Source organism: Myzus persicae, unplaced genomic scaffold (assembly GCF_001856785.1).
Source record: "Myzus persicae strain clone G006 unplaced genomic scaffold, MPER_G0061.0, whole genome shotgun sequence".
NCBI classification, from domain to species: Eukaryota; Metazoa; Arthropoda; class Insecta; order Hemiptera; family Aphididae; genus Myzus; species Myzus persicae.
The window spans coordinates 148554-175714 of record NW_019101257.1 but is presented as its reverse complement, the minus strand read 5'-3'; the positions used below and the strand labels follow the sequence as shown (position 1 = coordinate 175714).

The window sequence follows — 27161 nt, the reverse complement described above, 5'->3', positions numbered from 1 at the left end:
TTTCTAATTTGTATTTACATATTTATTTGTATTATTTTTATTGCTATTTCATGAATTACTAATTAGTAATATTAACGAATAATAAAATATTTAGTTCAAATATCAAATGTTCGGAAATAATTTGAATTTAGGTAATGCGTTAAAATTAAAATAATCCGTTTGATACAAGTGCATACCGCTGTCTGTTCCAGAGATATTACACTATGATATATGTAGCATAATATAAGGAACTTTATATTATGGTATGTTACTAAGAACTATTGATACCTAACAATTAATTTGTATGTAATCCATATTTTGGAGTAAAAAAATGTGTTCATATAAACTATCCTTTTTTGAATTTAATCAACAGTACACTAGATGTGAGGAATACAAATATCCAGATTATTGTGGAAAAAAAACCAATATAAACAGAAGGTTCTGTGATTGGCCAACCTCTCGCCAACATTGATCTCATCGACTCAGTAGATTGCGTTAATGGCAAAATAAAACTTATTGATTTTGTCACCGCGTGCATTCCTTCCACAGGCCATATTATGCCTAAAAACACAAAGTAGGTAATTAATTATTTTATACTAAATGTGATGCCTTTTCACACAGTTATTATAAAAATCTTTTGCAAGTTCAGTAAAATACATTTTTATAAGGATTAAGGATTAAAGAATAAATATTTAAAAGCTTTTGAAAATTGAAAGAGAAAAGTCACTTATGATAAACTGGGTTGTCTTCGAATGTATCTTACTAGTATGATTAAATTACGTTGGAAAAATTAAATGTTTCTCTTGAATATTATAAATCAATGCATTATAACTATTATATATTTTAAACGAACAATTTATGGATACTTGCACTTGGATCCACTATCTGTATGTTATAAACATAATTTATATATACAAAATACAGAATAATAATATAAATGAGCGTCATATTTCAATCTCATTATTGATGATTGGTACACGTACATTATTATGACCACTGTTTAGTCTCATAAATTCATAAACTATTGCTGAATTACACGTCGATGCCGGGTTATAGTAAAAAAATAAGATTGTTGAAGAATTATAATATAGATATAAAAGATGTATACATCGTTAAATGTTTAGGAAAAACATAAAATAGAAAATTATTTAATTTCTTAAGTTTCAATTACATTTATAAATACACCCAAGACATTTACATACGGGAAAACTTCAAATATTTGAAGCAATTCAAAAAAATTGATAAAAATTGAAAATTTCAATGAATTTGTGTATTTTTATTAAAATTTCTTTGGAAACTATATTTATTGTATCTTGTTTGGTATTATTTGTATTTTTTATTTTTCAAAATATCTAACTTTGGACATGGCAACATAAAGTTGACTTTGACTTAACAGATGTCTAATCTGCACACCGAGTATTTGCATTTGAAAATAAAATCATGAAAATAGGGCCAATAGAACTTCAGAGATGTCCAAAGAAATCGCCTCATGTTTTAATAATATGTATAATGTATAAAGATAAAGATAATATTATAATCATAATAAAAATGTAATTATAAAATAATACAAACCACAAAGCATGACTATTGGTAGAAAACTGCCCATGGCCAAATAAGTCGCATTCCTCTCACTATCAGTAACACAAGAAACTACAAATCCTACAACACATAAGAAATAATTTTTTGGGATTAAATTCACACTTATATTTTTAGACTACGTTTTGTTTTTATTGAGAGATTAAAATGTATGGTTTAAATAATTTCTTACCAAAACACATGCCACACAGTCCAGTCAATATCGTTAATAAGCATATCCAAAACACATCCCCTTCATTGGTAACATCAAAAATCACCAATGCGAATGCAATAACCATCAGTGATTGGAATACCATGATTAAAAGTTGACACACCACATGCCCTAAAAGTACTTCAATCCCCGTAATACCTAGTAAAATTATTTGATGACACTTATATTAATATTTGATTTATTTGTATTTAAGTTATGAGATTATATAAATTTACCTGAAACTAAACTTCTTTCTAATATGCCTTCGTTTCTTTCAATCAACATAGCACCAGACGTTAAAGCTACAGCCAAGAAAAATATAATCCTAAAATTTCAAAAATGAATTATACATTTTTCATCAACTTATTACTCATTAGTGATATGGATGGTAGTTCTATAAATATAAATAATTATTACTCACGTCAGTATGACCCCTGGAGCAGCAAAATCAGTAAAATTTGGTACGTATGGGCCGTATATGGGTTTATTAAACTAGGAAACAAAGAGGTGTACACATATATTAATCCAAATTATAAAAAGGTAAAATACCTATGTAGGTTATATTTTTTAATAGATCTTATACTACTAGACAAGGAATGTGTGTGAGGCAGCAGAAAAACATAGAGGGTGCTTTTTGTTTACTCGTTTATTCAATATGTATGGTAGTGAGGAGTAGAAGGGTAATATATATATAAGGATTATTGTATTTTTTCGTCAAAACAGCCTACCATATACAATATACATCACTGCGGGATGTTTTACCGCCGCTCATAATGCTGTTATTTTACAATTTTTGTTTAGTAGTATATTATTAAGGTCTATGATGTTTTTCATTAAAATAATAGTTAACAATTTAAAAATGTTTAAAATAATTAAAAAATATATATATTATTTTAATTAGGATCAATTACCTGAATAGGGCTTGCTACGACTTTTGTACTAAAATTACAAGTCACCGCCAGAAGTTTGGCAAAATCTTCGAAAGCAAACACGAGATCTCGTCGAAGCAGCATAGATATTTGTTGATCTAAAATAATGATTGCCGTACTTCAAAATTTTATAATTCCATTGAAGATACAATAATAATATACAATTATAATTTTCACTGAATTTATTTATTCTCTATATTTTGTATATAGGTTATTTTCATTTTGTTTAGGATTACTTGAGAACAAAAAATTAAGATTAATTACTCGATTCGTCGAGCCAAACGGAGACAACACTATCATCTAGTGCCAACTCCGTTGCATCCGTCCCATCATCCATACGTTGCATTAGTGATGTTGAATAGTTGGTAGTGAAAGATATAGCACCCCAAGCTTTACCACGTTTAACTGCTCGAAAAGCGGATTCTTCGTCGTCGAAATAGTCCTATTGCAGAGTTCAACACATGCATTAAATATGGTAAATGTTACGATGCGTAAAATAATTTTAAAAAAAATTACTTTTCACATACCATTTATTGATAAAATAGTATATCAATGATTCCAATTCATAAAAATCACTTACTAATACTTGCCGACGTAGTTCAATCTGATGTAAGAATTGGCAACTGAGTTGAGTTAACTCGCAAGATCCGGTCGGACGCGGCGGGCACGTTTTGTTGTTGGTTTCATGGTTGATGATGGCCAAGTGCAAGCCATGAGGATCTTTTCCAACGGATAGACAGAACAACACGATTTGGGCAACTGGAAGTCCGACAATAAACATCATAACCCTGTGAGCAACAGTAAAAATATATTTAATAACTTCAAAGCCAATGGTTCTAAAATATATAGGTATATGCATATTATTATTATTACACTTTTACTGTCACATTCAAAAAAGTTTAAAAATGCTATATATTTGTATCAACTTATTTATAGTTGATCTATCTAGTCCGGACTTGGTCGTAATCTACTATTTATAATAATTCTTAAGTAACAGTGTAGCACACTAATTTTGAAACAAAGTAATTTTAAATAACTTTGCTGTATAATGCGCATTATCGATTAATGATTATTTTTAGCAACTTACAAGAAAATAGAAAATAGTGTATCAAATTATCGAAAGAATATCATTTTATTTCAATATTGAATGTAAAATGGTTAGGTAAGGAAAAAGTCACTTACGCCACATTTCTCCACATCCACAGAAAGTTTTTCCATATCAATGCTCGCATGTGATGGGTCTGAAATATTTTGCATCGGTCGAAAAGTTTCATTTTTGTGTTTACTTCTGGCGGAAGTTCCATCTCCGCATTGTTGACTTGCATAGAACCTACAGACATACGCTTACTTAGTGGAACAGGACTAATACTGTCTCCAAATTCTCCGCTCATTTCTGACGTGTTGTCACAAATCGAATTTAGAGCTTCGACAGCAGGCGCGGGGGATGATTCCTAGTTATGGGTTACAAGAATTCATTTTACTATACATTATTTAATAATTACATTTTAAATTGTTTATAATATAAATTGTATGTTTTAATTTTTACCGGAACAGCAATGGCGGCTGTTATGTCATGTAAAATGCTGCTACGCCTCCGTTTTCCACGGTTTTGAATGACACTAAGCTTTAGAAAAACGTCTTCTAAAGATTGACAATTGAATTTTTGTAACAGCGATGTAGGTGATTCTTCCGCCAAAAATTTACCGCCTCTCATCAATCCAATCTGTTAAACACAGGTATTTACGATATTCAAAATAAATGTTTTATAATAGGCTTAAATAGTTAAATCTAACTGATAAAATATTAACTACCTACTTATTATTATACTTATAAATAAATAATATACATATATAGGGTGATTCAGCAAGCTTGCTTCCCCCATTTTTTCAGTGTAGTATAATACAGGCATATGTTGTCTCCTTCTTACTAGTTAGTAGTTACTAATGCATAATATACCAAAATTTACTTCCAACAGATCCAATTTTGTATTGTTAGCTCAAATATTAGAGTGACATATTAAGGTTAAAGGTAGGAACTTTATATGTGTTCTCTCGTTGGTTTTTTACGATACTTTAATTTTTAAGTGTATTGTGATGATTTTCAAGCATTACAATTTTATATTCTCATAATTCACATAAAAATTAAAATATCGTAAAAACCAACGAGATAACACAGATAAAGTTCTTACAATTAACTTTAATAATAGGTCAATTCACTTAATATTTAAGCTGACAACACAAACTTGGAACTGCTGGATCTACATTTTGATATATTAGGCGTTAGTAAGTAATGTATGCGGGTATCACGCCGTCCTCTTAAATCTTATAATGAATTGATTCAAATTCTGATTTTAAGAATTTTTAAATTTGCTGAAAGACCATATTTTTAATTTTGAGACTATATTTTTTGTACTTCCTACTTCAGGAGTATCCTGCCTCTATACAAACTTCTGTTTTTTAAATAAGAACCGCTTTATTTACAGTAAATTATTTAGTGGATCATTTTTTTTTTAAATCCCGGTGCATCTAATTCAAAATGTGTACAAATAGTTTTACAGTTATTAAAATGTTTATATTGACCATTAAGGATAATAATCCTTAAAAATTGTTTTAAAATAATATATTATAGACCTTATATTAGATATCATTGATATCAGATCTAGTGTTTAGTATATTTTGATCAATGACCATTTTTATGAACTATAAATATTGATGGATTAATATAATTAACAAGTAACAACAATAATTTTTAAGCTGCTGTTGCCCTTATATTTTTTGAACTTATTATCGTGAGCTTATTATTCTGACACTGTACACAAAGTTAAATAATTTGAGCTACTGGTTCGAATTTTAATTTTCAAATTCATTGAAGTGTATAATATTTATCATTATTATACATGCAACAATTACCATATGAGCTTGCCTAGTCTCATCGATATAATGTGTGGTTACAATAATGGTTGTTCCTCCGTCCTTAGTTAAATGGACTAAATGGTCCCATATTCTGTATAAAAAACAACACAATGTTAAAAAATGTATGACTTTATAGGTATGTTATACAAACCCTTGTCGAAGAACTGGGTCAACGCCAACAGTGGGTTCGTCCAAAATCAGTAACTCTGGATTGTGTAACAGTGCAGCAGCAAAAGAAACTCTTCGTTGCTGTCCACCACTGCGCAAAAATGCATTGAAAAAGGTGTGTTATTATTACTGATAATACTGTAAACTGATAATAATTCACATGCAGGCGTTTTCGGTCGAAGGTGTGAATTATTATAACAAATATTACAAGCAAATATCACATATTATAAAGAAATTAATTAGGTACCTCAAATTTTTTACCGGCCTATTGGCCGACGGTAACATTAAAAATTTAAGTAAAAATTCTATTTTGTCATCCACTTGATCCGGCGTCATGCCGTTTACCATGCCGAAAAACTGCATAGTTTCCCGTATCGTAAACTCTCCGTAAAGTGCAATTTCCTTTAAAAAAAATTATAATAATTTTAGAGTGTAAAATTCGATTGCTCCCGCTATACTCATAACAACTGCAGAGGTGTTAGAACATAGTTATAATAATACCTGAGGCATGTATCCGATACGTGGTCCTGGAACGCCGCTACCGGCAGATCCCGGTTTACCGCCCAACACCCAAATTTCACCAGCGTTCAGTCTTCTGCGGCCTACTATACAACTCAACAATGTAGTTTTTCCACATCCACTAGCCCCCAAAAGACCATATCTAGAAAATAAATACCACGTATACAATATATGTTCGGGGGCACAATGTAATATACCGCAAGTACCCTCTCTCGTAGTCCAACTGATAATTATAATTATTTATACCTATGTAAGTACCTATAAGTATGTATTATTTTCTTTGTGTTTCTTCTTTTTTTTCACTTTGGTATCACAAACGCATTATAATAATATGTATGACTACCAACTATATATTTTTTAATCATCACATCAATCTTGTGTAAATGTGTAATATTTATATCAAAACATGATAATTAATCGGCATATTATTTTTGTTAAGTTTTGGCTTTTCAATGTCATACTCGTTCACACAGCACATTCTCGTTGGTCAGTTCTCAGAAATCTAATTAACTAACATTATAGCTACTTACTTCTTAAACATAACAAATCAAATGTCCTTTATGAATGATAATTTATATACAATTGTGTAAAAATATTATTCTTGGGTGATTTTCATATGCGCCATTATAGTATTATTTATATAATTATACTTTATTGTATTTTACTTTGTAAGTACTTATAAGTACGTTGAACATACACTTACGAACTTTTCTTTATGCCAAAAAAACAAATTTTAAACAAACTTACATGCAGCCTTTTGGGACAGTCATGTTAAGCCCATCAAGTATAACGTGTGGATTTGAGCTCTGTCCATATTTCTTGTAAGCACGTCTTACACATACAGCTTGTTGGCGCCTCGTCCATATTGTTGACTGTTGAGTTTCCAACGGAGGCCGTCGCTCCGTCAATCCGATTGGCAATTCTGGACGCATCGCTGTATATAACATCATGAAAAACAAATAAATTACTATCCAATTGTTATTGATTAAAAAAAAATTGTTTTTGAGAAACAGAGAGAAATGGTTTTGTATTATTCTATGGGGTCCTTAGCGTGTGTTTGAAAAAAGTAGAATCATATCATATTAGTTATGAATTGTTCCTGAATAACTTAAAGGTATATAAGATATAACTATAGGGCAAATGTAAACATGTACATTGTATATCTACATCATTTCAGTCGTATTATTGGCATTCGAAAACTCACGAGTCCCCGAGCTGTTTTAATGAAACAATTAATACTAGTCCCATTATTTACTACATCAGTTTACATCCTCACCTTGTCAACTGCAGCCTTGCGAAAAGCATTCGATTTGGAAACATTTATCGTTTATGACTGTAACCATTATAATATAATACAATATTTACAACTATTCAATTATCTCTAATGACCTATAATATACTCTTTTAGCTATGTGTGGCTACACCCTAAATCGACAGATTTGTAAAAACGCATAAACCTAATCAGTCATTAAAATATATACTAATAATTTATTAATGTTAGGTATCTACTATTCAGTAATCACTATAAAAACGAAAGTGGAGGGTAAACAATTAATTATTATTCAAGTACTAAAAATAATTTAATATTCTAATATAAACCATTTTGATAGTTAACCAAAAAGATACCTAAATACCTCATAGTTTTAATAAATATATATTTTTGTTTCATTATCATTATTTTTGAAATGGGAATTTTCATTGTCTTCGGTTTCAACATTGATAAAGATTAATAAATAAAGGATAGTTATTAATGCTCAACTTGAACTCAAACCGAATACTCTACACTCGTGTATTAATATCTGGGATGCTGTTGTACAAAATAACTATACTTATGATTTTAATTATATTATATTTATATATACCTGAATAAAGCCAACTGTAAATTCAAAATTATGATTGAACAAATTTACATGATAAATTGAACATAAATTATAATGTTATTGTTATGATAATAATTCTCGAACTATATATATTGTTACATAAAATATAGGCATTTACGCCGAATCTAAAATGTACCTTGTCATCCTTGAAAATTCACATACTTAGGAATCTAACTAGTCATTGACTTACGCAAATCAACGTTCCACGGGTATTCGTTAACGTGTGGGTGAAAATAATTATAAGTGTAATTGATAGTTACTAATGAGTAATAAGCACCTAATAACACTTTTTAATAACAGGTTTCGGCGATGAGAAAATTCACATGCATAACACGTGTATTAAACAAAATTAATGACAATTTACATTTCACATACTTTGTACCGAATGTATTCTCACATACAATTTAGAACGTTAATTTGATTTTTGATCTACACTTATTCTTCTTAAGTTAATATATTATACACAATCATTATTTGTTGTATTATAAATATTAAAGCAGACATTCAAGTATATTATAATTTATAATGTATTTTCGGTTTTTATGTTTATTTTAGAGTGTCATAACGTTGGTTTTCTGGTATTGTTCAAGTGTCCCGAAAATATTTATTAGGATTTCGATATGAAAATTGAAAAAGACTTACTTCGTTATTATAAATTTGATAATTTATATTACCTTTCTCGTACTCCCGTTTTTTTCATATTTATTATTATTTATTTTATTTATCAGGATGTTTTTATTAATTTGTTCACTATAATCAATCTATATAAAAATCGAAATAAATCATTAAATATAAACTTTATACCTACAACAGTTGTACATAAAAGTTGAAAACAATTAACGCATTAACTACTGTTAGGTTAGGTTAGGTTAGGTCTACGAATAAAATGTGACAAATTTTAAATAAATAAATAGTAATTGTCAATTTTCTTTAGGTAGCTACTATTATTATGTCGATCTTATTATTCATTAACTGCGATTCTGGTTTTAAGTTTTTCTGTACATCTGATGGGTGATACCCTCCCCCCCCCAACCAGCCTAGGTCTTAGCTTAGTTAGATTTTTTTAACAAAGTATCACATGAATAATTTAGTCCCACTCATTTATTTGGATTTTTTGATCAAGTTCCTTTGCATAGTGTTTTAATGTATGTTCACGAAAGTAATGTTGATAATTCAAATAAATAAAATTCAATTTTGCTAAGGAAAAAAATATGTACAAGTACTCGTATAGAATAAAAACACCTAATAATTGACGATATAATTATTGTTGTATGCTCCCTGTATACTTATTTAAAATGTAATGCATCGATTCTGGAACCTAGCCAGGGTAGGTATTCATTTTCATTTTCATTTGATCCGTTATATATAGTGTTATAATTTAAATTTGAATACATAATATGATAAAACATGTATGATAATTATCATATATATTTTTATAATTATAGTAATTTACTAAGACGTCCTTCGCCGCATGTAAATCAGGGACACTTTATAGCAAAATAACAACATTAGTTATATTCTGTGTTTCTTTATCTAGTCAATAAACAATATAACAAATGAAATGTATGCAAATATCAGTAGAGTAAATAAAAAAATTAAACATTATTATTGTACGACAAATTCCGCTTAGGAGAGCGGGCAGTATGAGAACAGTATAGATAACAGAATAGAAGTTGACTGTTTGAAAAAAAATATCTGAAACCTTATTATAAATACTTGTTATATTTTACTATAGGTTAGTAGTTGTTGATGTTAACACGAGCTACTATTACTAAACTTCTGTAAAATATTGAGGGTGGTTTCTAGTAATTCTGGTAGAAAATTGGATCCAATTGATTGGAGAGCTCAAGACTAAAAATTACTTCTAGTATTCAAAACAATCACCGCAGATAGAGGGAAATATTAACACAACACCAGTTTTTGACAAAATACATTTTGTTATTTAGTTTTAATTGAAAAATGAATATCCATAATAATATCTATAATATCTTAAATATAAAATTGTATTGACTTCTACAATTTTCAAAATATTTTTGATTTTTTTTTTGTATTTATGTTGATAAGTATGGATTTGCTCTTAATAAAATAACTTAAAAATTGTATTAAAAATTTCTCAAATAATTAAATTACTCTAAATATTATACAATACAATTTTTTAAGTATTTAAATTAATTTTAAGCTAATTATACGATGAATTTATTCATACTGTTCAACGGTACGTCTGCATTGACTTATAATTTATACGTAGTTATGAGAGGATGTCAACGAAACATTTATGTTTTCTCTCTGACACGCGCAACATAGCAAATGTGTGTTTAGCAGAACCAACCCTGTATTGTTACTTTTAATATTTTAGGGAATTAATCTTATCATCAAACTTTAAGCTAAGAACATAACACGTGTCCCTAACCTTCAAATTTAACACACAAACTATTACGCTGCCTACTAAACTAGTTTTTTTTTAGCTAACAATTTACATTGAAAGTTTTCAACGAAATACTCTAAACTTAAGGCATGACTAACACTAAAATATTACCTACCAGTGACTATGAAACATTTATGTGTAGTAAAATATCAGATTAAGCAGTTTGTTTAGGATAATAAAGGACACAAAATTATAGCATTTTAGGAGCATACCATGTCCCATTTATTACACATAGCGTATATTTTTAATATTATTATATACTCATAAATAGCTTTAAAAGCGTGTATGTACCTTTCTATAAAAAATTAATACTTAACCTTGCTACGTTTGTATTTATTTTACTATTTTCAAGAACTAACGTAAAAATTGTATTTGTGTTTCATATAATATGGTGTAGGTACCTATCCACCTACTTTTTACATATAGCGTATGACAATACCAGAGTAATGTAAAATTGTAAACAGAAAATGAGAATATTATAAACAATAAAAATTCGGCTTTCGCAATGTTTCATTTCTGTTGTATGTGTGTTGCGGTGTGTATATATGAGCGCATGTGTAGTCATTAGACCTTGTTTACGATTTAACAATATTATGCTGTGTGTCTGTATACCTATGCCTATTATAGTATAAACAACGATCCATTCGGATATCGTATCTTGCCTCTCACGTAAAATTATTATTGATTTACATTGAACAAAACGTATTAAATATATATTATTACCTACTATAATATAGGTACTTTACACCTAATGATTCTAGTATTTTGCAGGTCGACTATATAATATAATTTATTTGTACGATTATCGAATATGAATAATACGACTATTTAAATTATATTATGCTGTGTACGGTTCTTTTTTTTATACATAATATACATCACTGTTATTCTGGTTTTACTTATAGACCTATTATTCATTTTAGTTTTTTCTTTCTTACAAAGACCGCCGATTACTTCACAATCGTACATTATGATCCACATTATGCAATACAACGTGCACAGTACACACATACACCACCTAATAGGTACCTATCTAGGTGTACTGCTTGCCGCTGCTGTTACGTCTATTATATATAATATATTATATTATATTATTGTTGTTATTATTATTATTATTATCATATATCGCATTTTATCCACAGCGCCACTGTATATAATAATATGTATACAATATACTATACCTATTATACACTGTGTGTCTGTATAGAGAGTTTTGGTGTTTATTTGTGCATACATATTTTATATATACATATTCGTTTGAACAATTGCTCAACCTCATAAGTCACAGTCTGATTGATGTCATACGATTTGTTAACCGCAGTCGCCGTCGCTAGGCTCATGAGTACTCGTAGTTATAAAATACTCACTATAAGTATTATATTATTAAACGTTATTTTATTCACAGAAATGAAAATCAATTATAAGATGCGTACCTGTGTACAGCATACGAGTACCAAAGTATAGTATGTGGTAGAGACGTTGGTCACGATTATGCAAGTTTTCAAAGTATTAGGTACAGGGTGCCTCGAAGAGTGGAATAAAACGCATTACCTTGTATTGTCAATGACGTGTCGACGTCAAAAATCAGAAGATGAACGTCTTATTCGACGACGTTGTTGCGAACGAACGTAACAAAAGAAAAAATGTGAAAAAAATCAATATCATAACATTACGGTATAGATAAGTATGATTAAGCAGACACATATATTATATAACTGCAGGGGGTACAGCATGAATCTACCAGGATTGTGGACCGCTTAACGAGGTTTCTTCAGATTTAGATCACATACCTAACAGCTTGCAGTATGACCGACTGCTGCAGTTTATACAGGCCATAAAACATGAAATATATGTAGATCATAATTTTTATGATTTTTCCCTGATTATTATTAGTTCTAACGATTTAAAATTCTTGTATTTTTGAGATAGTTTCTAATTCCCAACGAAGAAATCATTTTGTATTCTACCTACATTATTATGAGTAGGTACCGACTTAATCTTATACCTCGGTGGTTTACTATAATGTCTTGGACTGATTGACTGGGACATTGCGAAATGTATGTATTATTTATTTGAAGTGTCTGTTTGACTTTCCTCCACCGACTTTTATCAGGATATTCTGTTAATTAAATTATTTCAATTACATCATAATATTATACTAAATAAAGTGTAGGTATACACGTTAAATCAGAAATACACGTCATGCGTGGTAGGCCAAATGAAATAAAATCGAAAACGTGAAACTAATCGCACCACGTGAAACGGGTTTTGCTCTGAACAATTTGGAGAGATTATGTTTATCACAACTCGATTCCAAACAAGAATTATCTATTAATTAATCCGTATAAAAAACACGATATATTCCAACAATGGAAAATTATATTAATGGTAAGTTTTAAATAGAAATTCGACTAATGGTTTTATATATGGTGTTTGGTGCAGTTATGAGTTAATAAATATATAGTAATATAGTATACGGTATGTACCTACTATGGTAAAGAAATAATGAAACTGAGTGGAATTTAATTTTATAATAATTGCCAATGCCCTTTACTATTATACCATGCACTATGGTTAGATAATCATAATACTTCTGGTCCATTCAAATATAATTAAATTTAACTACTAATAATATACACACACTACCTGTATAGGTGTATTATTACATATGTACAACTGTAGTAATACTGTACATTATATGATAAAAATATACAATAGGTTTGCCAATCGGCGCTTGATAATAGTATGTATAATAATGACATGAAACAGATAAATAAAACAAATTTTACAAATTTAATACTTTTGTTTGCGATTTTATGAAATATTAAGTCCCGTTAAATAAATATAATTCATACAATATATTATAACATTATATGGCCACGATGAATGTGTTCATATATAATATGCGATATACATATGATATATTAATATTTATTTCAGTGTATTATTTTATGTTTACTCTAAAATCGATGGTCAAAACAACCCTGAAAAACGAGTGCGTGTAAACGCATAATATAATACCAGTTTGAAGACAAAACAGCGTTTCTGTAGATTCTTGCTTATTACAAATCGATGACATTGCACAAAATAATCTATACATGTAATATATATATGTAATGTTAAACATTTCAATAGATATTATCCAGTGACCAACATGGTTATTTTGTCTTTCGGGAAGAATATTCAAAAATCACCCACGTCTGTTGTTACTTACATTACGTACCAATACCTACTCGTATATCTAAGTACGTTTCACACTTTTATGGTGAGGGTGGTCCACAGTTCAATGAGCTAATTCATGATTTTGTTTTTATTTAAAATTAAAATATTCATAATTTATTATTATACAACGGTCAACGGTTTAAAAAGATGAATAATTTATGTTATCACTGCTGAAGACAGTGCGTGCGTCTGAGAGCCTAAGATAGGTATGCGCATTTGGGAAAGGTTATATCAAAATAAACTCGACGTATACTTCCAAAGTATGTAGGTACCTACTATACCTATGTGTGTGCACGTGTGCCTACAAAATGAAGAGGCCGGTCGAAAATTGGGTCAAGATCTAGGAGGATATATGTAGACAGTAGACGTCCTCTGAGAGCAATAAAAGTCGACCGCTGGGAGTTGTAACACGAGCGTGGTATATAAACTTCATAATTTTGTTTTTCGCGTATCCACGACAATATTATATTGTTCCTGGGAATATTAATTTTATCATTATCGACTGCAGTAGAACATTATAGATAATATGGTAATTTAGCTGATCATCGTATATGGGCACATATTATATAGTCATTAATCATTGCCCATTGGACGACAAAATTTGTTATCCCATCTACACTTTATGGAAGAAATTGTTTTCCCGGCAATACTGCAATACGCAGGTATACATTTAATATGTATATTTTATATCATTGGTCAAGGACACTAAATATCACACTGCAACCGCCTCAGTCATTAATAATAATATTTCAATATGTTTGTATACATAATTATTATTATGGTCGTAAGCTTGCACAAGTGCCTACTATCTATATTTATTATTTATTATTTTATTTGGTCATATTTGAATACTTTAGTCGTCTCGTTTGCCGTAAACTATCGATGCGTATCATACTGAGAGCTTTTTTTTAGTTTTTTTTCGTATTGTACGCTTAGACTGGATTATTTCACTTGTTATCCATTATAATTATAATTATCAATTAAAATTCTACACTTTAACACACACACGTGCGTACTATTGAGTATACATAGACAGTGTTTGTATATAAATCATCTAAAATTCGTTAATTCTCTTCTTCCATAATATAGTCTTTCACTTTCACAACAATCCGGTATATTAGGTAGGTAGGTAGGTACTACTATAATACGAGCCGGCGGGATGAGACTGCGTTTGAAACACGAACATATCTCGTATATAGATACACATTATGGTGGCTGTGTATAATAATATTATGTAACAACAAATGTAATAATTGGTGTAACCGCGAGAAAACTAAAATTGCCGGTCAAGGTTATGCGATTGGGATTGGTAACAACTAACAATATCATAAAATTGTGCGTTAGTCGCAAGAAATACCTTTGGTACCTATAATGTATGGTGGCTATAGGTAGAGTCTATCTCTAGCCAGTATATAGTCACTATACATATAACTAATAATATAGTACCTGATTGGATGTAGGTAAAATATAAATGTACATACATACCTATATAGGTTAGGTTATATAGGTGTATTAGTTAAAACACGTTTATTAAATAAAATAATAATAAAATGCAAAATATTATAACTATATATGTATTATAGTTTGCAGATTAACAAATTGTTGTGGACAGGAAGATCGTGTTGCAAAAAAAAAAATTGTTATATATTGTTATATACTATACACACTTGCAAGCGAAACCAAAGAGCCGAATAAAATATGTAATTAGTAATTACTAATTACTAATTATAAATTACATTTTACGAACCATCGTGTGTGGCTGTTCAGGAATCGACCAGATAGTCAAAAACTGCAAATAAGTGGAGGCGAAATACGCTGTAAATTGTAATAGAGTAGTAGATAATATATTTCATAATATTGTTAAAATCGTAACATATTATTATTGTGTAGGAATGGTGTTAAGAGGTATTCAATTGAATAAAAATATATGCGATTTTGCCTTGGGAATTAATTATAATATTTATATTTATTTTTTAATCAAGCCATTATAATATGAATTTATAATGTTTTTAATGTTATTATGTATATTGTATATCGTGTATTTTTCCATGTAAATGTTACTACATCGGACCGGCTAGTGAAAAATAATGTACAAATATATTTTTAATTAGTTAGGGTATTAAAACGTTAAAAGATTCGAACGTCTATGACTGAATTATAAGTAGAATAGTAGATACCAGATCACATTGCCCGGCGGTCTCCTATAATATTATAGTTTTCCAGTTGCTGGCGACGTGTTGTAAACAATTGTTAAATTATTGTAAAATCGTTTTCCCATTGACCCCATTACTTTATTCCAGAACTAATGTCCGAATGAATTATGTGTCCCACTAATTTTGTATTTTAAATTCAAACCGTTGCTAGTGTCCGACCAATAAAATATTAAGTCTATACGAAACGTGTATATTTAATGCACTGTGTACGGTGTATATAATGCATTCGCAACGGCTGCGGCGGCAGCAGTAGCGGTCACGACTATATATATTAGACTGGGTGCATTTGCGACGAACATCATCATTTCATGGAGATTAATTAGCGGTTTAAGTTTAAGGTTCCATCGTTCATACATCAGTTGCAGATTTGAATGATCGTTTAAATTATACACTGAGTATTCGAGTCAATGAATCACATTAATCATTGAACATTACTCCTTTCTTGTATCATATTATGTGAACATAATAAAATAATACAATGTTTCTTGCGAAGGAGTAATGTTAATTTATATACATATTCTAACCATATAAAAAATCTAAACAATGAGCAATCGAAAACTGAAACTTTCTCTTGATTTATTTCCCAATCTTCATAACGAAAAATCAACTTTCCTAGTACACAATGTAATTGATAGTTGATATCTTTATTTACATTTGTTATTAAAAAATTAAAAATGATTTATAATTTTAGTGCAATCCTGTAGCGTGGTTTTAAATAACACCCAAGTACCGAACAATGTGATCTTGACAAGACATGGAAAATCGGAAACAATTCTCAGCTGTATAACAATAATATGTTAAACCGTATGTAAAATTTACACATATACCTATTAAAGTAAATATTCAACACATACGAATACAAATACCCGGTTTAATGGGTATTTTAGTCGAGTAGAAAGAATTCGAAAAAACAATTTATCTCTTTTTTTCAACATCATTGGAATGTGCAAACAATAATATATATTAGTTTCGTTGTTCGCACGAGGTGTATAATATTGTTCTATTGTAGGCTACTGTGTACAGCTAGATTAGTTCTTGACAGTAGGCAAAACATCGTTAAGAGAAATAAAAATCATAGTTAGATTTATTATTAAAGTATCATATTATTATTATTGCATCGTTTTACACCGCGGGGTCAATTTATAGCAACTGTGTGTACATAAATAAAAGCGTTTAAATACAAATAAAATTATGAATCGTTTGTTTTGAGTAATATACTTCCGTGTTTTTTTTAGATCTGAACAAGTTCTACGTATGTAGAATTACGCAAATTATTATTGTATTCATCCATTATAAAGTACAGTAATTTTATACTGTATAAACCTGTACATCACGCAAAACTCATTTTCAAATGCACTTGGTAGTGGTCACGATATAAGTATCTATACGAGTGTGTTAGAAGTTTTGGATTTTCTAATGCAAGTATGTAATTCATTCTTAAATAGTCATAACATCTCACTAAAGCTTCTTTGAAAAAAATTTGCGTATGGTATATTAATAATGTGTATTAAAACTTAAAAAAAACGTTTATATGACTAACTATTATAATACAAATTTAGTCAATATATATACAGGCGATTTAAGAAGGTACAGGTGCTTGACCCAAAATGTGTAAATTAAAATATATTCCCATCAACCACTTTGCATAATATAGTTGTAATACACGCAGATCATTTATAATGACGTCAGTGGATTGTATCCGTCATTACATTTATGAAATGAAATACGCACACCACACGGGAAAGCCGATATTGGTCACCCATACAAGACGCAAAATACCCACTTAAATCATGTTTACGCAATTATGTGTTGATGTAAATTTAATGTTTCTCAGTAATCATTATTGATATTAATTTTTATTGGTAAAAACCTATGTAGGCTATATATCTAGATGTTATATTCGATCGGGGATGCATATACATATATATTTATTTATTTTTATAATCACAAATTTGTTTGGACGTAAAGAGAATAAACATTTAAAAATCTAAATTAGTACCTATAAAAATAAATAACTATACAATAATATTATTATGAATTATAATTTTCAAATTGAATATTTATGCCAAATTATTTAAATGTTTAAAGATATTGACTGACTTACATTAAATAAAACAGATAACTTGTAGTTTACAATCTGTAAAAAATTAAGTAGATTAAAATAGATTATATTGGTCAAATATTGATTTAAAATTATAATTTATTACATTTAACAACTTCATATACAAAACATATTACGTATAAAAAGTAATTTATATTTTTTTTAAACTTCAAATACTATATATACTATACCTATAGGTAACAGCCATTAAAAAGTCATAAAATATTATTTTTTATTTTATATTACCATTTATTATAGGTATATTTCAATTTTAATACTAGCATAGTCCAAAATTTTAGATACTTATCGATGTGTACATTACAAGTAGGTATACTATATTCAACCACCATCAGACCACAAAAAATTAACCACGTTTTACTAAAACGTAATACCGAACTCTTATTTCATAAATGAATTATTTTTATTATTTCTATTAAATACTAATATAGAATCATAAGTACTATATTTTAATGTTACTTGACACTTTAAAGTATTCATAAATTCTGTAGATGTGAATTTTAAGGTGATATTCTACTAATGTTGAAACATTTCAGTTATCGGCTTCAGTGTGTGTATATACTATATATACATATATAGTATAAAAGCCACACCATAGAATATTTTTCTGTGATATCAATTTTCTGAGCCCGGAAATTAACGATTTTGGTAAGTCGTAAGTGTTATTGTATATTTCTTTTTATTAAGAAGGCTAGACGTTATTACTATTTAATATAATCAATATGACAATATTGTTATACCTATTTGATTTAATAATACATCAAACGTTATAAAATACAATATTTCTATTATTATTGTTTAGTGTAAGCTAAAAAGTGTTATTGTTATATATATAATATACATCAAAAATACATGAGTGCTTTATTCTGCTATAATTCTTAACTTTCGCCGAATTAATCGACAGTTAAGTGATCTCAATTCTTATACTAATTAAATCAACATCGGTATAATATGTTGATGGATTTCATTCCTACTTGCAATACCCCGAATAAAACGTAAGTACATCTTCAAGTTCACCAAATTTTAATACGGACTAAAAATCATGTAATACGACATTATGCTTTTAAAAATTAGCATTGTGTGTTAAATGGTTTTTTTATACATCGTTATCTCGTTCGATATTTTGTACATTGTTGGACAAATTTCCAACATGTCAAACAATATTTAAGATTCAGTAAACAGGTTTACGCATACTTTTAACCATTTTCATGTAAAACAAGCGAAGGTGAAATGTGAATCATGAGGCTGAACGCGAAATTGTTATTTAATGCAGGTCGAAATTAGGTCTAGGTGAATAGAAATTGAAACTTTACAGAATCCGTAATTATTGCAAAACTATAATATGAAAAATTATAATTTTTTTTTTAATCCTACATAATAAACTAATATTAATATACGTTTGACATTATTAAACCTACTATATGTCTATAATCTACATGACTACATGACTATATTTTCTATTTGATAATATTTACAAAATAAGAATCACACATAATAGTATTACGGTAGCCACTAGCCTGTATTAACAAACTATAATCCTTAGATAGTATTTTTGAATTTTTGATATTTAATATAAACATTTTTTAATATCCCAAAAGGTTAAGGTACGACAAGTATATGACAAGTGCGCCTAGCCCATATGAATGTTTATGATTAATTACTCAAAATGTTTTGCGTGGCAATTAAAAGCAAAGAAGAAGTAAGATTCGTAATTTGGCGTCGCGTTCATCAAAATCGTTCGGAAAAAGTCATTAGTCCATAGACCAAACGCATATTATACAGCACAAATGTTAAATAGTACATTAATATACACTTAACTATGCATGTTCGTAAGTACCTACTTATAAACTGCAGTGTATAGAAGTGGACGGCTTACAATGTCTTAAAATATTTAGTTAAACCTAACGTGACTATACCAGACACATTAATAATCGATGCGTAAATGCGTAAACAGTGATCAATACCATACCAGCGCTAAGTGTACGATATGCTATTTTATTGGGCTTATCGCGTGACCCCCCTGCGATAACTACGCCATGTAATAATATTATAATGACATAATTATTTGAATTCGGATGTACGCGGCATATTTTCCATAGTTTTAACCAATTTACTACTACTTACTCGGAGGGACTACTGCGGTCTGCGACGTTATTTGGTCTCAAATTTGGAATATGTGATTTGGATATAATATTATAGAAGGGGGGGGAGGTGTAATAATAATAACTGGTATCGTGCAGAGTCATAGATGTATGGTACTTACCGACTACCGTACTTGCGTTTCAAATCCTCCTGTAACGTTATACACGGGTATGTATACGTGTGTGTTGTGGTGCACTGAGGAGAGCAGTGTAGGGAACGAATTCGCGAGTGAAAACCGTCCGTTTGCAAGGCGTATCGATAACGAAAAAATGAAAAAAAAAACTAAACCGATGACGACGGTCGAGTCATTTGATCGGGGTGGTTCGTGTGCAGCACTCGCGACGGTCGAACGGAACGCGGGCGGCACATCAGGGACGGACAGAAAAATGATCAAGTACAATAATATCTCGTATCGGATATACTATTTAATTTATTTTTAATATTTATTATCGAAAACTAAGTCTCCGTGTCTTCGTGTCGTCGTCGTCGTCGTCGTCGTCGTCGGTCGCTCAGCGTAATGCGAGTGACGGTAATGTTTACTGCAGCCGGTGGCAGTAGTGGTCTGTAACGTCTCGCGCTGTATAGGTATAGGTAAGTGGCGTGCGCCGGCACACTGCTGCAGTGGCGTGTGCGTGAAAACCCACCGGAGGTGGTGAATAATGTGCGAGAGGCGATGTAAATGCGATGTGAGCCGATTACACCGCAAGAAAATATTATTTCACATAATATCTATTATTATTATAACCACCTGTACGCACGGCCGTCTCTAGGATGTGCATAAAACATTATATTATTATCATTATTATTACGTTGCGCGTCTATAATATATTAGACATGCCGCGTATACCATAGCGTAGGTAGGTACACCCCTAATGTCGTAAACCGTAAATAGGTATGGATATACACGTATTGTTGTTATTACTATTATTATAATTCGTCGTTAATCGTTTTATAGTACATTAAAAAAAAAAAAATGAATTACAATAATCGCCATGCGTATTATAATATGTTTTTTAACGATCTATACTCTATAGGTATCTCCGTCGGCGTGCGGACGTGTGTTCGATCATGTACCTACGTTGTTGCTGTTGTTGTTGTTGTTGTTGTTATTATTCGGGCTGACGTTCGATTTAGTTATATAAGCTCAGAAATTTCCTCGGTCCTGGTCCTTGAATCCTAACCCCTCGAATGCGCTTGACGTCATTCGTCTGTGCAGATTTCAAATCATTGCGATATGGCGTGCGGACTTAAGTATAGGGTACGCACGGCCGCGGCGATAGTAATGATACAGCATGCCTTTATAACACAACACATTTAACTACAAACCACCTTAATAATGACATGAACAATAATATATAGTTATAAATTATAATTATGTCTTTAGACCTTATTTGTTACACGCTTCGGAAATTTTATGACGCTCATGTATATAAGTACAATTAACCACGAAATCGGTAGGTACTTGAACGAGTTGAAGCAAAATATATGCAAATACCTACGTTTATTCGGCCTACATAGCATTGCCAGCAGTGGCGTCCTTAGTCCGATGTCTAGACGAGGAATGGAATGCTATATATTTATGTTACGGTGAAAGATGTAAACGTGGTAAAAGACGTCATTCCCCGGTAAATGACATCATTTACCTAAACATTGGTAAATGTTGTAAATGCAGACATTCCCCGGTTATTGTCGTCAATCACCAGTTTAGTTGGAGAATGATGTTCAATACTTTTATGTCGGTGTGAACGAACAGCGATAAGCGTGTAGGTGCCAAATAAGCTTCGTTAGTTAAAAATATCATGACGGAAGTAGATAGATAAACGAAAATCCCAACAAGCAATAACGTCGATAACCCGAGTAATAATATGAGATAATCTATTAGTTTATTAGTTAGTATCTACGGGAATATTATAGCGAGTTGTATATGCGACGAGTGTGTGTTTTATAATATTATTTGTAAAAATTTGTGTCACCAGTGAACAAAGTGTAATAAGAGTTAGATTCAATTATAGTGTTAGTTTTATTTAATAATTATGGAGAACAAATTTAGAGCAGAAATCGACAAAATTATTAGCAGTAAAAAGAGAGACGACAACATATTTTATTTTAGTTCTGAAGAGTACAACAACAAAATCCAAAAAATAAAAGAATTAAAAATTGGAACACTTAAAAAAACGGTAACGAATAATAGACTTATACGTAAATATGATGTTGTGTCAATTGGGGGAAAAGAAAAATTGATTAAGCCTATAGTTGATAATGAATCTGACGTTTTATATTACGTCACAGTAGACGAGTTGTTTGAAGTCATCCATACAGCACATTTAGCAGTAGGTCATGGTGGTAGAAATAGGATGATGGCTGTGTTAAAAACAAAATATTGTAATGTGACAACGGAGGCAGTTATGGCATATTTAGGTTTATGCAGTAATTGTCAAGTAAAACAATCAAATCCGAAAAGAGGGCTTGTGACAAAACCAATTTTACATTCCGCATTTAATTCAAGGGCGCAAATTGATTTGATTGACATGCAATCTCAAAATTATAATAATTATCGCTATATAATGAATTATCAAGATCATTTAACAAAATTTGTTATTTTAAAACCTTTGAAGACAAAAAGGGCCGAAGAAATCGCTTTAAATCTAATAGATATTTATACAATATTTGGTGCACCCGCTATACTCCACTCGGATAATGGTCGTGAGTTTGTAAATTCTATTATAACAAATTTAAATGAAATGTGGGGAGACGTCAAAATTGTGCATGGCAAGCCTCGTCATAGCCAGACCCAAGGATCAATTGAACGCGCGAATAGGGACGTTGAAGAAATTTTGGCTTCTTGGATGGCTGATAATAAATCAAAAGACTGGCCAATGGCATTAAAATTTGTGCAATTTCAAAAAAATCGGGCTTTGAACTCAGGTAAGCTATTCTAAAAACAATTTTTTTTTAATAATTTTAATTTTAATTAATTAATAATTTTTTTTTTTATAATATTATAAATGTATAATTTATATTTATAATTTTATAATATATTTTTTTGTTATAATAGGTATTGGAAGATCGCCATACGAAGCGATGTTTGGTTGTACAGCGAGAACAGGGTTAGCTTCAGCAGGGATACCTTACGATGAAATAGAAAAACTTAAGTCAGAAGAGGATATTGAAGAACTATTTAATAACAGCAACCATTCAGATCATATAAATGCAGTAGAAGATGATTTAGTCGATGTTGGAGATCTTGACAATGAAGTAAACTTGGAGACTGAAAATGAATTAAGAAATACTAAAGACATAGGTAATTATTTAATATTTATTATATGTAATTTGGCAAAAATACTTGCATATTTCTGCAAATTTAATGGTTGTTGCGTATTTTTACAAAATTTGATTTGCATTGCATATTAAACCAAAAGTTTAAAAACATAATGTATAAAATAATAAATCATTATTTATTTTTTATTATTACTTAATTTGTAAATTTAAAAAAAAATAAAAAATAAATTCTTGCATATTTTCATGATTTTTACTGCATATTATATGGCATATTTCGATAGTTTTTAGTGCATAAAAATCCGAGCTATATAAATTTAATAAAATTGTATAATAATAAAATGTAAAATTTTTTTATTTAAATATAATAGGTTAAAAAATAGTAATCGTCATCTATTTACAGGTAAAAGAATTGAAAAAATTAAAGACCAACGACAAAAATCGGTTGTCTGTCTCGAAAAACAAGCGTCGAAAATGTTGAGATTGACTAACGAAAAATTTTCTAAGCTTGATGTCGGTACAACTGTTCGTGTCCCAATACCAGATGTCGATAGAGCAAGAGGTTCTCCGCGTAATTTACTTGCTGTTATTATTTCATGTGAAGATGACATGTATAAATTATGTAAGCCAATTTTAATTTGATAATGTTTATTTAATTTAAAATGAAATAAATACCCGAATGTTTGAATCAGGTACAGAATATGGGGTGTTGAAACACAAATATACACGAGCACAAATTTCTCCGTGTAAAGAAAAATTTCTAGAGCTAGATGAAGCCATGAAAAAAATTAAAGACAGGGAAATAACATTACGAGAAGCCGCAGGACATGGAATAGCTGGTCATCAAGGATTTAATCGATGCAACTGTAAAACTGGTTGTGGAACTAAAAAATGTGCTTGTAATGCAGCAGAAATGTTGTGCAGTTCAAAATGTCATGGTAACCAAAATTGTACAAATAAATAATTTATAATATGTACGTATTTCATTATTTTTAATTAACTTATTATCCCATTCAAATAAATACCTAAAATAAAAAATGAATTACCCACCAACAATGAATCATTATTATAAGTAGTACCTATGGTAAAAAAATCAGTGTATTATTTGAGATTTATCATCATTTACCACCAGTTTTGGTAAATGACATCAATGGCCGGTGAAAGATGTACATTTGAATTTATAATCTGGTTTTTTACACCATTTACCTACATAATCAAATCATTTTGGTAATAGACGTCATTCACCGGAGAATGACGACATTCACCAATATTCATCTTTCACCGTAACATTTATATATTATACCAATGTCGTGTATATAAGGTATGTAAGTACTAAGTTCCAATGCACACAGCAAGTAAAACCATATTTATGCGTGCAACGTGTAAGTTCGTATTCGAGAATAAATTAAAATTTACCTACCTGCACCTATGCATGTATGATATGTTAGTTCTTACACCAAGTTACAATTGAAAATGTTCTTTCCTATTTTCCTAAATAAAATTAGATACATTCCCTACACACTTTATTCAGACATTGGACTTATAGGACTGGCGCCTTGAGGCTTGAAGTAGTTTTGGAGCTGTTACAATTTATTAGTTTTGTGTTCTTGATTTTACATATGGTATATCACACAGAAACGCACCGTACCCACTCCAGCTGCTATATGCACCTATATAATTTGTCTGTCCTAATTCTCAAGTATACTAATAATATAACTCAACATAACTATAATATTTTAAATTTTAAAACGTTTATGGTTTTACCTGACATGTCCCGTGTAAGAACTTACTTTCTCGAATGGTGTAATAAGTCGAAAAACACACTATCATATATATATATATGATATATTTATATGTTTGCATAAATATTGGTGAGGTCAGGAAATAATAAACGTATCAAACATAATAATATTTTTATACTGTGGTCGCTGGTACCTATAGCCAAAATACGGTAAACCGTAAAATTTGGCGTCAACTTTCAGGATGCCTGCAGTGTACAATGTTTTAACAAACCGTTGTCAACCCATGTAAATAACAACCATTGCATACCATTTTCCTGTCTACGATTTGTTATAGGTAAAGATATAAAGATTTTAAGATTTTGAATGTATAACAATGGAATTTAGTTCAATGTAAGACTCAATTACATTCAAGTATTGAACATTACAAGTACATGATGGATTTAGTATAAAGGAGAACACAGTGAGTATAAAAAACCAAAATAGTTTTAAAATTAGTGTTTGTAAAATAACCTGGCCTATTCTTGAAATGTACCAAATAATATGGTATTCTTGGATACGACATATTACTATAATAGTTTATTTATGCTGAACTTGTATCTGCATGAAAACTAGTTCAATTTTGAACACAACTATCAAAATAAATCATAATATAATGTCGAGATGTACGACTGATGTTTTGAATGCAAATGTATAAAATGAATAATAACAATAATAAAACGCGTGTTACGAGTTATGTGTTTTCTTATAAACATATTATGCTTTAACATTTTTACCATCGTTTATTATAGTGACTTGATGTTAACAGCATTGTAAGAAGAACAGTAAAATTATTCAAAAATTAATGAAATAATGATTTACCTTTTAATCAAATATTTCACGATTTAATATCGTGCCTATTTTTTACTATATAAAACTTATCAAACATTAACCCCCCCAAAAAAAATGTATTTTATTTTTGGTTGCTACGGTTTGCTCAAAATTAACTTACTAAATATTTTAATATTATATGTTTATAATATTTCAGAGTGCATACACATTGATAAATAATTCAGTTGGGACAGTTAGGTGTTTTGGTATGTAAATTACCAATACAAATTATATAATATGTTATAAAATTCATGATTGTTAATTCATTACTCATTAGTCAATAGATATTATGAATTTAAAATATAAAAATATCTTTTTATAATTATTGTTACATAATTTGAATAAATCAACTTTTAACTTGTTATTGCCTGTCTACACTTTTATAGTTTAGGTACATACATGATATTAACTCAATGTCAAATATTTTACTTTCTTTTAACTATTTTATTTAAATTTAATGGCTAATATTAGAACTTCTATTCCATCCAACAAAGAATCCTAAAATAGACTTCTACAGCTTATTTTTTGATCGAGAAAGTTGTTTTGTCAGAAAAATGATTTGGTCCTTGAACGTCTTGAACAATACAATTATTTAAAAAAAATCCTTTTTTTATGTATCAATTGGACGAACCTATATTATTTTAAAGTCTTGAGTTATTAGCTACCTACCTACCTAAATTGTATTATTTATTTTTAGATTATTTTTATAACTTTAGTAGTTCAATGTCACATTCACTATTTTATTATTCATCAGCCAATACTGAATCTATATAGGTTAGGTCGCTCAGAAAGTGGAACTTAAAGTATAAATATATAATGTGTATTGATTAAATAGCTTGACAAAAAAATAAAATAAAATTGTGGATCAATAAAACAAAGTTAAAAATTTAGTAAATACAAAAATTATGAATATTAAAGTAGTATATAATATATAATACAATAAATGAATAAAAAATTACGTATTGGTGCCTTATATACAGGT

General features: G+C 29.6%; 2 protein-coding genes across 2 annotated transcripts; one reads left to right on the top strand and one right to left on the bottom strand.

The window, feature by feature from the left end:
• Positions 1 to 187: 187 nt before the first annotated feature.
• Positions 188 to 20910, bottom strand: LOC111028422 (ABC transporter G family member 23). Its single transcript, XM_022307066.1, has 16 exons — positions 20416 to 20910; positions 7041 to 7227; positions 6276 to 6435; positions 6022 to 6176; positions 5758 to 5865; positions 5604 to 5697; positions 4241 to 4417; positions 3877 to 4145; positions 3275 to 3482; positions 2959 to 3136; positions 2677 to 2792; positions 2187 to 2257; positions 2002 to 2090; positions 1748 to 1924; positions 1552 to 1638; positions 188 to 540 (listed from the first exon to the last, which is right to left on the bottom strand). The coding sequence occupies exons 2-16, from the start codon at positions 7223 to 7225 to the stop codon at positions 326 to 328; spliced, it is 2289 nt and encodes a 762-aa protein (XP_022162758.1). The 5' UTR covers positions 7226 to 7227; positions 20416 to 20910; the 3' UTR covers positions 188 to 325.
• Positions 20911 to 21264: 354 nt separating this feature from the next.
• LOC111028423 (KRAB-A domain-containing protein 2-like) lies at positions 21265 to 25122 on the top strand. The gene is made up of 4 exons (XM_022307067.1): positions 21265 to 23219; positions 23350 to 23595; positions 23974 to 24192; positions 24263 to 25122. Exons 1-4 carry the CDS (start codon positions 22328 to 22330, stop codon positions 24532 to 24534), a joined length of 1629 nt encoding a protein of 542 aa, XP_022162759.1. The 5' UTR covers positions 21265 to 22327; the 3' UTR covers positions 24535 to 25122.
• The last annotated feature ends 2039 nt before the right edge of the window (positions 25123 to 27161 follow it).